This window comes from Salvelinus namaycush, chromosome 39 (assembly GCF_016432855.1).
Source record: "Salvelinus namaycush isolate Seneca chromosome 39, SaNama_1.0, whole genome shotgun sequence".
Taxonomy (NCBI): Eukaryota; Metazoa; Chordata; class Actinopteri; order Salmoniformes; family Salmonidae; genus Salvelinus; species Salvelinus namaycush.
In genome coordinates, this window is record NC_052345.1 from 14485831 (window position 1) to 14501873 (window position 16043).

The 16043-nt window shown below is 47.0% G+C and overlaps 1 protein-coding gene and 1 long non-coding RNA gene across 2 annotated transcripts; both read left to right on the forward strand.

The window, feature by feature from the left end:
- The first annotated feature begins 4896 nt into the window (after positions 1 to 4896).
- LOC120032716 (tensin-4-like) lies at positions 4897 to 6266 on the forward strand. Its single transcript, XM_038978906.1, has 4 exons — positions 4897 to 5288; positions 5507 to 5853; positions 5987 to 6082; positions 6262 to 6266. Exons 1-4 carry the CDS (start codon positions 4897 to 4899, stop codon positions 6264 to 6266), a joined length of 840 nt encoding a protein of 279 aa, XP_038834834.1.
- Positions 6267 to 6342: 76 nt separating this feature from the next.
- LOC120032862 lies at positions 6343 to 7756 on the forward strand. The gene is made up of 3 exons (XR_005473866.1): positions 6343 to 6468; positions 7011 to 7103; positions 7680 to 7756. It is a non-coding gene; the product is annotated as an uncharacterized LOC120032862 (long non-coding RNA).
- The last annotated feature ends 8287 nt before the right edge of the window (positions 7757 to 16043 follow it).

Genomic DNA, 16043 nt, shown 5'->3' on the forward strand with positions numbered 1-16043 from the left:
TCTCCCATCGGTCCATGGTTTGCAGAACGCGATCCATGGCTGTACCGAGACTCTGTAACATGGTCGCGTGCTGCTGAACACGCTCCTCCATTGGGAGAGGACAGCTGGCTGTACCTGCTGACTCCATTTGAGGTGCGTAGAGGCCCTGTTCACCCACGTATTCCGGCACTACGGGGTGCCTGAGGATATAGTTTCTGATCGGGGTCCCCAATTGACGTCTAAAGTCTGGAGGGCGTTTATGGAACGCCTGGGGGTCTCGGTTAGCCTCACCTCAGGTTTTCACCCCCCGAGAGTAACGGGCAGGTGGAGAGAGTAAACCAGGATGTGGGTAGGTTTCTGCGGTCCTATTGCCAGGACCGGCAGGGGGAGTGAGGCACCTGTGGTGGATAAATGGTTTCGGCACTCGCTGCTCATGTGCGTTTACAACGAGCCATCAGGCGGCAGAAGGTGAGTGCCGACCGCCACCGCAGTGAGGCCCCGGTGTATGCACCGGGGGATCGGGTCTGGCTCTCGACCCGAAACCTGCCCTGCCGGAAGCTGGGTCCGCGGTTTGTGGTGCCATTTAAAGTACTGAGGAGATTGAACAAGGTTTGTTATAGGTTACAACTTCCCCCTGATTACCGTATTAACCCCTCGTTAATACCGTATTAACCCCTCTTTGACAATTTTTAGGGCCTTCCTCTGACACCGCATGGTGTAGAGGTCCTGGATGGCAGGCAGCTTAGCCCCAGTGATGTACTGGGCCATACGCACTACCCTCTGTAGTGCCTTGCGGTCGGAGGCCAAGCAATTGCCGCACCAGGCAGTGATGCAACCAGTCAGGATGCTCTAGATGCTGCAGCTGGGGGAATAGGCTTTGTCGTGCCCTCTTCATGACTGTCTTGGTGTGTTTGGACCATTCTAGTTTGTTGGTGATGTGGACACCAAGGAACTTGAAGCTCTCAACCTGCTCCATCACAGCCCCGTTGATGAGAATGGGGGCGTGCTCGGTCCTCCTTTTCCTGTAGTCCACAATCACATCTCCTTAGTCTTTTTTACGTTGAGGGATAGGTTGTTATTCTGGCACCACCCGGCCAGGTCTCTGACCTCCTCCCTATAGGCTGTCTCTTCGTTGTCGGTGACCCGGCCTACCACTGTTGTGTCGTCTGCAACCTAAATGATGGTGTTGGAGTCGTGCCTGGCCATGCAGTCGTGGGTGAACAGGGAGTACAGGAGGGGACTGAGCAAACACCCTTGGGGGCTCCAGTGTTGAGGATCAGCATGGCAGATGTGTTGTTACCTACCCTCACCACCTGGGGGCGGCCCGTCAGGAAGTCCAGGATCCAGTTGCAGAGGGAGGTGTTTAGTCCCAGGATCCTTAGTTTAGTGATGAGCTTTGAGCGTACTATGGTGTTGAACGCTGAGCTGTAGTCAATTAATACCATTCTCACCTAGGTATTCCTTTTGTCCAGGTGGGAAAGGGCAGTGTGGAGTGCAATAGAGATTGCATCATCTGTGGATCTGTTTGGGCAGTATGCAAATTGGAGTGGGTCTAGGGTTTCTGGGATAATGTTGTTGATGTGAGCCATTACCAGCCTTTCAAAGCACTTCATGCCTACAAACGTGAGTGCTACGGGTCTGTAGTCATTTAGACAGGTTGCCTTCGTGTTCTTGGGCACAGGGACTATGGTGGTGTGCTTGAAACATGTTGATATTACTGATATTACATGTTGATATCACCTGTCAGTTGGTCAGCACATGAAAAAAATAAAAGATTAAGATGGGCGAAAGAACACAGACACTGGACAGAGGAACTCTGCCTAGAAGGCCAGCATCCTCTTCGCTGTTGACTTTGAGACTGGTGTTTTGCGGGTACTATTTAATGTAGCTGCCAGTTGAGGACTTGTGAGGCATCTGTTTCTCAAACTAGACATTCTAATATACTTGTCCTCTTGCTCAGTTGTGCACCCGGGCCTCCCACTCCTCTTTCTATGTTGGATAGAGACAATTTGCGCTGTTCTGTGAAGGGAGTAGTACACAGTGTTGTACGAGATCTTCATTTTCTTGGTAATTTCTCGCATGGAATAGCCTTCATTTCTCAGAACAAGAATAGTCTGACGAGTTTTAGAAGAAAGTTCTTTGTTTCTGGGCATTTTGAGCTTGTAATCGAACCCACTGATGCTCCAGATACTCAACAAGTCTAAAAAAGGCCAGTTGTATTGCTTCTTTAATCAGGACAACAATTTTCATCTGTGCTAACATAATTGCAAAAGGGTTTTCTAATGATCAATTAGCCTTTTAAAATGAGAAACTTGGATTAGCTAACACAACGTGCCATTGGAACACAGGAGTGATGGTTGCTGATAATGGGCCTCTGTACGCCTATGAAGATATTCCATTAAAAATCTGCTGTTTCCAGCTACAATTGTCATTTACAACATTAACAAGGTCTACACTGTACTTCTGATCAATTTGATGTTCTTTTAAGGGACAGAAAATTTGCTTTTCTTTCAAAAACAAGGACATTTCTAAGTGACCCCAAACTTTTGAACAGTAGTGTACATAGGCTGACCCAAACAGTACAAACATCTTCTGAGTATGACTCCTAATCTTTGGAAAGTTTTGTTAATCGAGAGATACATAGAACCTCGTCAGTGACATTGTTTTGAATAGTTCTCCAATCACTGCATCAGACTGAAGATTGATAAGCTCAAGTTACAGGTCAGTGGGAGCGTTATCCACATTGAAGGTGAAAGGAGAGGAAACCAACAGCATGTCATTTTCCAACACTTTGAAATCCTCAAAATGACAAGAAAACTCACCGTTCAAAGCACGCAGCAGCGATGTATACTTCTCCCACTGGACCCCTGATAGGGAACAGATTAGTAGTGTCGGAAGGTGGGTGAGATTGTTGGCTTCTACTTGGCGGGTCAGGAGGAGTAATTTTCCCTTTAAGGCTTTGACAAGGCTGTACATCTAATGTGCAAAAAGACCCTTCCTTCCCTTGTAGTTTGGAATTCAGTTCATTCATGAGGGCCATGATGTCCACGGTGAAGGCAAAATTAGCCAACCATTCTTTATCTTGCAGCTGATGTAACATCTGCTCCTGCAACGCCCTCTACTGCTCATCCTGTGTCTCCTTGACCTGCCGCCACTCCCCCCAGTACTCTCTCTCTGTGCGTGTGTGTGATTGTGTGGGTGGAGACTGGTGTGCTTGAGTCAGAGCAGATCCCACCTGCTGCAACCTGTTCCATAATCAAGACCTCTACAAATACTCAGCCCTGCCACTTCCCCGCTGCTAGATCGTAATCTCTGCTCAGTCAGTCTACGGTTCTAGCCGTTTGTTTCTATTTAGATCCTGTTGTGCCTGTTTTCTTTGCCTGACGCTGTTTTCTTCTCTGCTACAGTTCCGCCAGCTCTGACTCTGGTCCCTGTCTCCAGTCCAACGTCTCCTCATCCTGCTACTCTGTCCTGGATTCCCCTCCGGACCTGCTTACCCTGTGCCAACCCCTCTCGCTCCAGCCTCAGCCTCCACACCTGGTTTCCTGCAACCCGCCCAAGCTTCCCCTGACCTGCACTCCATCTACCCCTGTGTTTCAATAAATACCTTGGTTACTTCATCCCAGTCTCCTCGTCTGAGTCTGCTCTTGGGTTCCCCTGTTCCACTCTGCGTAACAGTTGTGGGAAATCAACATATTTTCCTTTCATTTGCTAAAACTCAGCAATCTCCGACTTCATGTCCCACACCCTTTTAAGCACCTTCCCCAAACTCAGCCATCTCACGTTTGTGTGGTAGGGGAGATCTGCATGACCCGACTTTGTCTCTTCCAACAGTGAGACAAACTGCCTGTGGTTTAAAAAATAATCTTATGAAGTTTACCACTTTGTGACTGTTTCCACAACATGGCTCATTTTCAAAACACATTTACAGAGCACCTCCTGATGAATAATGCAATGCAGGAAAATCATGTTCTGATCTGGGTTCAGCTCTGCTACCTGATCTTCTATCCTTTTCAAAAGGCCAATGTTTTTTCCTGTCAAGTTTGGGCACCCATCAGTGATCACACTGGTAACCGTTCAAAACTCAGTCCCAGCTTTGCCACACACTTATTAACCTCCTCCAATAAGTATTTCCCTGTGGTTGTGCTCTTCATTGACTGCACTGAAGCAAGCCCCTCTGTAATTTCAAAGTCTGGGGTTATGGCTCGTAAGAATATCAACAACTGCACCATGTCATGTGCATCACTGCTCTCATCCAGGGTCAAGGAGAAATAGGTGAAATTGTTTCCCTTGTCTTTCAACTGTTGATCCATATTTCCTGTGATGTCCTCAACACGCCTTGTAACTGTTTGTCTTGACAGGGCAACATTTTCAAACAGCTCTTTAAAAAAATATATTTAACCCCCTTTTTCATGGTATCCAATTGGTAGTAGTTACTGTCTTGTCTCATCACTGCAACTCCCGTACAGACTCGGGAGAGGCAAAGGTCAAGAGCCATGTGTCCACCGAAACACAACCAAGCCACACTGTTTCTTGACACAACACACATCCAACCCGGAAGCCAGCTGCACCAATTTGTTGGAGGAAACACCATACACCTAGCAACCTGGTCAGCATGCACTGCACCCAGCCCGCCACAGGAGTCGCTAGTGCACAATGAGACAAGGATATCCCTGCCGGCCAAACCCTCCCGACACTTGGCCAATTGTGCGCCGCCCCATGGGCCTCTCGGTCGCGGCCGGCTGCGACAGAGCCTGGGCTCGAACCCAGAATCTCTGGTGGCACAGCTAAATAAGGGATTTCAAAGAAAATGATAATAAGGGTTGCGTTCAATATTTAAAAAGTGTTAAAGTGGAGCATTTTTGGGAGGTGAAAGGAGAATGATGACAGCATCTTAGCATTGTTCTGTGGAAAAGGATGGCTGTCAATGTGTCTGTTGATAAGGACACAAGTGTTTTTTTTGTCACTGCGCCACCCAACTGTGTGCTGGTCCCCAGAAGCTGTTCTCCAAGGAACATCTCCACCTCCTTCTCCTCCGTCTCCCCCTCCTGCAGCATTCCCATCCCACTGTCCTCTGCTTCTGGCTCCAGGTGCAGCCCCCAAAGCTCCCTGGTGTTCTCTGATGCCTCCTCTCGCCCCCCACTGCCGTGTGGAAGTGTCGTCCGCCGGCGGCTGCCCTCAACGCAGGGAGGCGAGGTGGGCATGTGTTCATCCCCGGTCACCCTGCGCATGTCACACTCTCACAGGAACAGTGCCGTCTCGATGATCTCCACGTCGCCCGGCTCAGAAACCAGTTACATGATGGGCAGGTCAGACTCCTTCACACTCTGTTAATACATGCTTTTGGAAATGACTTTAATATCCGAGTTTGATGCAAAGATAATGGCAAGTTAGACCAGTCATGACTCCACAGAGCAACACTAACTTGGGTTGTCACAGATTGACACTTGAAAGCTCAATCAATCCTCTGTCTGGACTCCACAGTGCCGTAAACACATTCTCTCTTCAACTCATCTCTCTTCCACAGCTATCAGTCCTTGCTCAGTGACAGTGAAGGCGACAGCCCCGAGTCTCTACTCCTCTACCGCACATCCAGCTCCTACAGCGACGTGTCCAGGTCCTTGACCAGGCCGTTCACCAACAAGCCCTCGCCGACCGGCCCATCACCACTCGGCCACTTCCAGGGGATCCACAGCAGCCCTCACAGCAGCCCTGCCTCCCTGGCCGGTTCACTGACAGACATCCCCGTGGTGTTGGTCAACGGAGCTCCAGAGCGGGAGCTCAGCCCCCAGTCACCTCCAGAGGCAATGGTCCCAGGCGTACAGATCAAGCAGAGGCCCAGCTCCAGGCCATCCTCGCCATCTCCCTCTCACTGTGAGTCCTGATGATGATGATCCTCGTCAATCCGTTTAAAATCTAAAATCTCTGTCCAGTGCCCTCTGCTGGGAAAAGGTTTGTGCGTATTCAATAATAAAAGCATGTGCATTTTATTTTCATGGTCCCTCAGCTTTACAAGGCCATTTCCAAGGCAACCAGCACTCCATGAAGTTTGTCATGGACACCTCTCAGTTCTGGTTCCGCCCACACATCAACAGAGTTCAGGGTAAGCATTTTGAGAAGAAATGGGGAGCCGATATATTTGGCAAAAACTGTATGTACGCTGTTGCATTTTATGTTCTTTATTAAGTTTTAAAGACGCAAAGCAAATGTATGTTTAAACAGAAAACAAAAGCTTATCTTAGACTAAAATGAATTATTTTATTAACACTTGGTCTACAACAGAGTGACAAACAATGGTGACTATGGGGAAAGCCCTGCACTATCTGAGCTGTATCTGTGGTACCTGTGTGATTGTAGCTGAGGCCATAGTGATAGATAAGGAGCCGGGGACCTTCGTGGTGAGAGACAGCACGTCCTTCAGAGGCTCCTTTGGGCTGGCTATGAAGGTGGACCAGGTGCCTGTCAATATATCCCCTACTGGCCAACCAGGTAAACAATCCTGACGTCCTTCTCACCATTCAACACTGCTACTCAGAATAACCACACACACACACACCACATCACACAGTCCTATAAACAGAGTATACACAACTAAAGCACACTATATGCCAGGATCAACACCAGTGTGTCTTGAAAAGACCTGGTAGGTCTTACCTAACTCTCTCTGCTGCTAACATGAGTGGGAATGTCGGTCTGTGTTGATCCTGAAATCTGTGGTGCAACCGGAGGCCACTCATTACTCATAATGTCTACCTCTGTGGCAGTGCAAACACTCAATAGTATTTGATTACCCGGAATGTTTTTATGGTGTTTAAATCCTGGCTTCGTATATATATATATATATCAGTAGTAACTATTATCAATGTTACACTATTATCACAACACCACATCATCAACGATACCACAGTCACAGTAGAATCAAAGCCATCTGTTATCTAACTGTCATATCTAGTATCAGATTCGTTTTCAGTAAATACTACACTGCCTATCTGCCTTGTCTCTTTTACTGACTCTTGGCTTCTTCATTGTAGCGGAGGGCAGCTCAGAGCTCGTGAGGCACTTTCTCATTGAATCGTCGGCCAAGGGCGTCCGTATCAAGGGCTCCTCACACGAACCATACTTCGGTAAGAAGTAGGCTACGTCAACTTTGTTCATTCATAGTGTGACAATCTATCAATCCCACACTTCTTTGACAGATTGCTCATATTCATGGTAAACAATCTTGATAAAAGGCCCACACCCTGGTTTAGGAGAAGCATGAATCACAAGACTTGAGTCAGCCATGTCTGGTCTGTGTCCTGAAAACTGGGAGGCGGAGGGATGGAGACGTTTTCTTTTCAGGGCTTTGAGAGATGTGGGCTTCTATCCTATGTCCTGTAAGAAAGAATGAAAGTAGATGAGATTTATATTGGCTGTACCGCAACTCAAACAATCACTCTATAGAAAAACAACAGTTGAGTCTGATTGTGATAATCTATGCAGATCTCAAACACATTTGTGATGTTGAGGTTGCTTTGTCGTTGGATTGGATCCTCAAGGCTACTCTGGTGCACGGACGCAATGCCATGACTCAGAAAGATCACCCATGCCCTCTTGTGGACATTCCTTGAAACAACATGAATACTTTATCATTTGATATGCACATTCAACCACTTTAAGTTAAAACAATTGGACTGTTTTTTTTTTTAATCCCCTTGCAGGTAGTCTGTCTGCCCTGGTCTTCCAACACACCGTCACTGCATATGCCCTACCCTGCAAACTTCTGCTCCAGTCACATGGTATGCTATAATACTTTAACGAATAGCCTAAATCTATTAGGCAACAAGCCACAGATGATGTTTACATACATTTTATGATGATGTGAATAATAGCATATTCCACATATAAGACAACCTTTTTATTTCTAAACCAGGCAATTAAATAGTACAGTTGAAGTCAGAAGTTTACATACACTTAGGTTGGAGTTTAAAACTAGTTTTCAACCACTCCACAAATTTCTTGTTAACAAACTATAGTTTTGGCAAGTCGGTTAGGACATCTACTTTGTGCATGAAACAAGTAACTTTTCCAACAATTGCTTACAGACAGATTATTTCACTTATAATTCAATGTATCACAATTCCAGTGAGTCAGAAGTTTACATACACCAAGTTGACTTTGTCTTTAAACAGCTTGGAAAATTCCAAAAAATCAAATGACTCATTTGAGTCAATTGGAGGTGTACCTGTGGATGTATTTCAAGGCCTACCTTTAAACTCAGTGCCTCTGCGCTTGACATCATGGGAAAATCAAAAGAAATCAGCCAAGACCTCAGAAAATAAATTGTAACCTCCACAAGTCTGGTTCATCCTTGGGAGCAATTTCCAAATGCCTGAAGGTACCAGGTTCATCTGTACAAACAATAGTAAGCAAGTATAAACACCATGGGACCACACAGCCGTCATACCGCTCAGGAAGGAGACTCGTTCTGTCTCCTAGAGATGAACGTACTTTGGTGCGAAAAGTGCAAATCAATCCCAGAACAACAGCAAAGAACATTGTGAAGATGCTGGAGGAAACGGGTACAAAAGAATCTATATCCACAGTAAAACGAGTCCTATATCGACATAACCTGAAAGGCTGCTCAGCAAGGAAGAAGCCACTGTTCCAAAAACCGCCATAAAGCCAGACTACAGTTTGCAACTGCACATGGGAACAAAGATTGTACTTTTTGGAGAAATGTCCTCTGGTCTGATGAAACAAAAATAGAACTGTTTGGCCATAATGATCACCGTTATGTTAGGAGGAAAAAGGGGGAGGCTTGCAAGCCGAAGAACATCATCCCAAACGTGAAGCACGGGGGTGGCGGCATCATGTTGTGGGAGTGCTATGCTGCAGGAGGGACTGGTGCACTTCACAAAATAGATGGCATCATGAAGAAGAACAATTATGTGGATATATTGAAGCAAAATCTCAAGACATCAGTCAGGAAGTTAAAGCTTGGTCACAAATGGGTCTTCCAAATGGACAATGACCCCAAGCATACTTCCAAAGTTGTGGCAAAATGGCTTAAGGACAACAAAGTCAAGGTATTGGAGTGGCCATCACAAAGCCCTGACCTCAATCCTATAGAACATTTGTGGGCAGAACTGAAAAAGCGTGTGCGAGCAAGGAGGCATACAAACCTGACTCAGTTACACCAGCTCTGTCAGGAGGAATGGGCCAAAATTCACCCAACTTATTGTGGGAAGCTTGTGGAAGGCTACAGGAAACGTTTGACCCAAGGTAACAATTTAAAGGCTCTGCTACCAAATACTAATTAAGTGTATGTAAAGTTCTGACCCACTGGGAATGTGATGAAAGAAATAAAAGATGAAATAAATCATTCTCTCTACTATTATTCTGACATTTCACTTCCTTAAAATAAAGTGGTGATCCTAACTGACCTAAGACAGGGAATTTTTACTAGGATTAAATTTCAGGAATTGTGAAACTGAGTTTAAATGTATTTGGCTAAGGTGTATGTAAACTTCCGACTTCAACTGTATCTCCTTTCTTTTCCCCTGTTAGGCTTAGCGACGTGTTCCACTTTAGAATACTTTGGGAATTGTTATTTTGTTATCTTTGTGTGGTGTCCGTGGACGGAGCAGTTGTCTCAGGGGCACATCTGTGGCTTGTGGGGAGTCTGCAAGCGTGCTGGAGGGTTTTTCCATGCCAGAGGGCTACAGTGCGTAATTACCCACTGCAAATCTGCACAAATACTAGGCTTGAGTTATTGTAGGATTTGGGGAAGCTCCTTGTATTTCTCATCTCATGTGGTTCCCAGTGAGATTGGTGTTTCTCTTGTTGTGGTCTGGTGTGCTCAGGGGAAGAGCAAGATTATTTTTAGTTACTTGTGACTATGGGGTCTAATGTAGGCAAGTTCATTTGCGTTCCATCAGAGGAACTGTTAAAATGATGTACTAAAGAACAGCTGTTGAAGATTGCTGAATAGTCCCAGGTTGAAATTAGTGATAAATGATTGAGAGTGGTATACTTGAAGTTAGCGCTGGGGCAGCCTCTGCCGAGGACTCGCCACCTCCCCAGCCGTCTCCCCATTTCATTACAATAGTTTGTTAGCCCTAGTAGTCTTTCTTTTGAACAGCAGAAAGAATTGCTTCTGTTACAGCTCGAGCATGATCGTGTTGAGCATGAAAATGAATTGGAATTTAAACAGGATTTGGAGCGTGCTAAAATCAAGCTCCAACACTTCGAGGTGCATGTCTGGTCAGGTGTAGTACCATACCTATTGTGGTCTACACCGACCATAACCCTCTCACCTTCTTGAGGTCTATGATGTGTCCTAACCAGTGAGATAAGATGGTGTTTGTTTTTACAGGCATTTAATCTCGATGTGCGGCACATCAGGGGCACTGATAATGTCGTTGCTGACGCTCTCTCTCGTGCACCATGTTCCTGAACGCTTCTGGTCCTATTGATGGGTGGACACACATTTTCTCGAACGTGTTGCCCCATAGCGTGTCGTCCACGTGACTGACCACTATTTATTTTGTGTTGTCCTGTTTTCTGTTCCCTGCTGTCCTCGTTTTCTTCTTTCCTCTTAAAGGATGCTTCCTGTGCTCAAAGATCGCAGAGGTCTGGGGAGGACGAGGTCGGCTGGAGCAGTGGGACAGTGTTAACCAGGGCAGTATTTTGTTTGTGTTTGTGTGGTGTTCCAGGGTACTTGGTGGTCCCTGGTTTTATGTGGGGGAGGTGGGCCCTCCCACTCTGTCTACCAAATTCTTTCTTTGCTCTTGTATTCTTTAATAGGATGTCGGTGGGCGGAGCCGGGAAGCAAAATGGGACACACCTGAGCTTGGGTTTGTCCCAGGGATAAATGCACCTTTCCCTGTACATCGTGGAGACTCTCTCCACACAGACACTATTGGTTTTTGTTTGTGGCATTTTGTCTTGTTTGTGTTGGCACCTCTCAACACCCCTCACTATCATCATCTATGCCTGCAACCACTCACTTACACTACTGATTACTGACTACACACACCATTGTTACTTTAGTTAATAAATGTTTTTGTTATTCCTTGATCTCTGCGTTGGCTCCCTTTTTGTTACTGGCTATGAGCTGGTTCGTGACATAAGCAGTAGATACATTACCTTAAAATGTTGCTGTTTTGTTGTGTAGACAACCAAACACAATTCAATATTGTTTTTGAAAGACAATAGACTAAAGTGAAGGCTCTTACAAACGTTTGTAACAGTTCAACCTTAAAATGAGTAAAACATCCATAGCAGTTGTTTTGGCGCTGCCAGAGGTGAAACTGCGTTTGCACTGTCAAAGCCAAAGCGGCTCTTGGCATTATACCTAAAGCAGACATTGACTTTGGCTACAGAGAGTCCCATTAATAGAAATCACATGCAATCTTGTTTACAAGTTCAATAGCTGGAATATGAGCAGGGCCAGCTCCAGGCATAAGCGACTTAAGCCGTCATTTGGGGCCCCCTGACCCAATTGGGAAAATTTGTATTTTTCTGTGCACCTCATGGCTAAATGTGTAGAACTGCATGAAATGTTTGATAAAATTGCAAATTTTTCTCTATTCCGCATGGCAAAATGTGTAGAACTGCAGAAAATGTTTCTCTCCACTGTCAAGAAGGGGGCCACTAAATGTTTTGCCCGCTTGATGGTGGGGCCCCCCAACCAAATCGAGTTCAAATAGAGCCAACTCTGAATGTGAGATGTAATCTACACCTCGATTAGGATGATAAAAATCTTCATTTCGTTGAATGATTTTTCAATTTGAGCATAATTCTTTCTATATAGTCTACACTTACTCGTTCTGAACGAGTAACAAGAGTGAGGCTTGGCTTTGTGAAAATGACCGAAAGAGCAGCTGCTCACCGATTTGACAGCGCCAAAGCAGTTCCACCTCCAACACTGCCAAAACATCTGCTATGCGGGTGTCTGTTTTTGCCGGTTAACGCTTGATCTGATTGAATATAGGCATTTAACTAATTCAATAAACCAATGCATAACAACTATCTCTGCAATGCTTAGGTTGTATGATATTCAGAGGCTGAGATTCTGCAAGTCAGATTTTAAAAAAAAACTTTAAATGGGAAATCTGTCGCTGTCAATTGAGCTATTCTCTTACTGAAAACTGCACAAAAACCATAATGCATTTGGCTATTTTGATAGTCCCAGGTGTTCTGAATAAGAGATTATAATTGCTCATTTTACAATATTACAACATATTTGGTAGGAAGAATAACATCAAATATGGTTTGGACTAGATTTTTAAAATAATTATCATCATGAAATTGCATACCCAACATTAGATGTCATTTTAAACTAAGTAGAACTGTAGGAACTTAGCTTTAAAACAGAAATGTCAGGGCCAAATTTCTGGTCCTAGTCCGCCCCTGCTTGCACAATGTACTTTCAATGAAATCTCAACTGCAATTCAGCTCATTTGGTTGTACTATTCATTAGATGAAGCACAATGATAACACATTCCGTTGTACAGATAAACAAAATATCTGTCATTGTTTTCTCATTTGAACTTTGTGCTAAATGGTTGAAAGTGCAGTTATAACGCATTTATGTGACAACCAAATTCCATTGGAATTCCATTGGAATTTGGTTGTGTTTTTGGATGGTTGAAAGCATAATGATAACACATTGGGAATTCAACAAACTTTTGGCTGTCTTTTTGAATGGGTGAATGTAGGTTAATCTTTTATTTTTTTAATGTGCTGACCAACTGACAGGTGTCTTCACTGACATTTTTAACATGTCCCTGATTGAGTCTGTAATATCAACATGTTTCAAGCACACCACCATAGTCCCTGTGCCCAAGAACACGAAGGCAACCTGTCTAAATGACTACAGACCCGTAGCACTCACGTTTGTAGGCATGAAGTGCTTTGAAAGGCTGGTAATGGCTCACATCAACAACATTATCCCAGAAACCCTAGACCCACTCCAATTTGCATACTGCCCAAACAGATCCACAGATGATGCAATCTCTATTGCACTCCACACTGCCCTTTCCCACCTGGACAAAAGGAACACCTAGGTGAGAATGCTATTAATTGACTACAGCTCAGCGTTCAACACCATAGTACGCTCAAAGCTCATCACTAAGCTAAGGATCCTGGGACTAAACACTTCCCTCTGCAATTGGATCCTGGACTTCCTGACGGGCTGCCCCCAGGTGGTGAGGGTAGGTAGCAACACATCTGCCATGCTGATCCTCAACACTGGAGCCCCCAGGGGTGTGTGCTCAGTCCCCTCCTGTACTCCCTGTTCACCCACGACTGCATGGCCAGGCACGACTCCAACACCATCATTAAGGTTGCAGATGACACAACAGTGGTAGGCCGGATCACTGACAACGACGAGACAGCCAATAGGGAGGAGGTCAGAGACCTGGCCGGGTGGTGCCAGAATAACAACCTATCCCTCAACGTAAAAAAGACTAAGGAGATGATTGTGGACTACAGGAAAAGGAGGACCGAGCACGCCCCCATTCTCATCGACGGGGCTGTGATGGAGCAGGTTGAGAGCTTCAAGTTCCTTGGTGTCGACATCACCAACAAACTAGAATGGTCCAAACACACCAAGACAGTCATGAAGAGGGCACGACAAAGCCTATTCCCCCAGCTGCAGCATCTAGAGCATCCTGACTGGTTGCATCACTGCCTGGTACGGCAATTGCTCGGCCTCCGACCGCAAGGCACTACAGAGGGTAGTGCGTATGGCCCAGTACATCACTGGGGCTAAGCTGCCTGCCGTCCAGGACCTCTACACCATGCGGTGTCAGAGGAAGGCCCTAAAAATTGTCAAAGCGGGCTTAATACGGTATTAACGAGGGGTTAATACGGTAATCAGGGGGAAGTTGTAACCTATAACAAACCTCGTTCAATCTCCTCAGTACTTTAAATGGCCCCACAAAACGCGGACCCAGCTTCCGGCAGGGCAGGCGAAGGGGTAGGTTTCGGGTCGAGAGCCAGACCCGATCCCCCGGTACATACACCGGGGCCTCACTGCGGTGGCGGTCGGCACTCACCTTCTGCCGCCTGATGGCTCGTTGTAAACGCACATGAGCAGCGTCCCATGTCGCCTCCGAGTGCCAAAACCATTCATCCACCGCAGAAGCCTCACTCCCCCGGCCGGTCCTGGAAATAGGACCGCAGAAACCTACCCACATCCTGGTTTACTCTCTCCACCTGCCCGTTACTCTCGGGGTGAAAACCTGAGGTGAGGCTAACCGAGACCCCCAGGCGTTCCATAAACGCCCTCCAGACTTTAGACGTGAATTGGGGACCCCGATCAGAAACTATATCCTCAGGCACCCCGTAGTGCCGGAATACGTGGGTGAACAGGGCCTCTGCAGTCTGTAGAGCCGTAGGGAGACCGGGCAAAGGAAGGAGACGGCAGGACTTAGAAAACCGATCCACAACGACAAGGATCGTGGTATTACCCCGTGACGGGGGAAGATCCGTCACGAAATCCACCTATAGGTGTGACCACTGTCGTTGTGGAACGGGAAGAGGCTGTAATTTCCCTCTGGGCAGGTGTCTAGGTGCCTTGCACTGTGCGCACACCGAGCAGGAGGAAACATAAACCCTCACGTCCTTAGCTAAAGTGGGCCACCAGTACTTCCCAGCAAGACAGCGCACTATCCGACCGATGCCAGGATGACCCGAGGAGGGTGACGTGTGGGCCCAACATATCAAACGATCGCGGACATCAAACGGAATGTACAGACGCCCAACTGGACACTGTGGGGGAGTGGGCTCTGCACGTGACGCCCGCTCGATGTCCGCGTCCACCTCCCATACCACCGGTGCCACCAGGCAAGAAGCTGGAATTATGGGAGTGGGCTCTGCGGACCGCTCCTCCGTGTCATACATCCTGGACAGTGCGTCTGCCTTAACGTTCTGGGAACCTGGTCTGTAGGATAGAGTGAAAACAAAGCGGGTGAAAAACATGGCCCACCTCGCCTGGCGAGGGTCCAGTCGCCTAGCTGCCCGAATGTACTCCAGATTGCGGTGGTCAGTCCAAATGAGGAAAGGGTGTTTAGCCCCCTCAAGCCAATGTCTCCACGCCTTCAGAGCCCTGACAACAGCCAACAGCTCCCGGTCCCCCACATCATAGTTTCGTTCCGCCGGGCTGAGCTTCTTCGAAAAGAATGCACAGGGGAGGAGCTTTAGTGGCGTACCCGAGCGCTGAGACAGCACAGCCCCTATCCCAGCCTCAGACGCATCCATCTCAACTATGAACGCTAAGGAGGGATCAGGATGAGCCAGCACGGGAGCCGAGGTAAACAGAGCCTTAAGTTGACAAAAAGCCCTGTCCTCCTCCGCTGACCACTGCAGTCGCACTGGTCCCCCCTTCAGCAAGGACGTAATGGGAGCCGCTACCTGACCGAAACCCCGGATAAACCTCCGGTAGTAGTTGGCAAACCCTAAGAACCGCTGCACCTCCTTTACCGTGGTTGGAGTCATTCTCCATCTCCACCCCTGACGCGGAAAAGCGGTACCCTAGGAGGAGATGGACTGTTGGAAGAACAGACATTTCTCAGCCTTGACGTACAGGTCATGCTCCAACAGTCGACCAAGCACCTTGCGCACCAGAGACACATGCTCGGCGCGTGTAGCGGAGTATATTAGAATGTCATCTATATACACCACTACACCCTGCCCGTGCAGGTCCCTGAAAATCTCGTCTACAAAGGATTGGAAGACTGATGGAGCATTCATTAACCCGTACGGCATGACGAGATATTCATAGTGCCCAGATGTAGTGCTAAATGCCGTCTTCCACTCATCCCCCCCTTGATACGCACCTCAAATGGAGTCAGCAGGTACAGCCAGCCCTCCTCTCCCAATGGAGGAGCGTGTTCAGCAGCACGCGACCATGTTACAGAGTCTCGGTACAGCCATGAATCGCGTGCTGCAAACCATGGACCGATGGGAGAGAGGGGGTTTTCCGGTTCACCCATCAGCAACTTCCCAGCTCCCACAACAACCGACCCAGAGATCCACACTTCCTTCATCAGAATCCAGTGGGATTCGACTCTCGC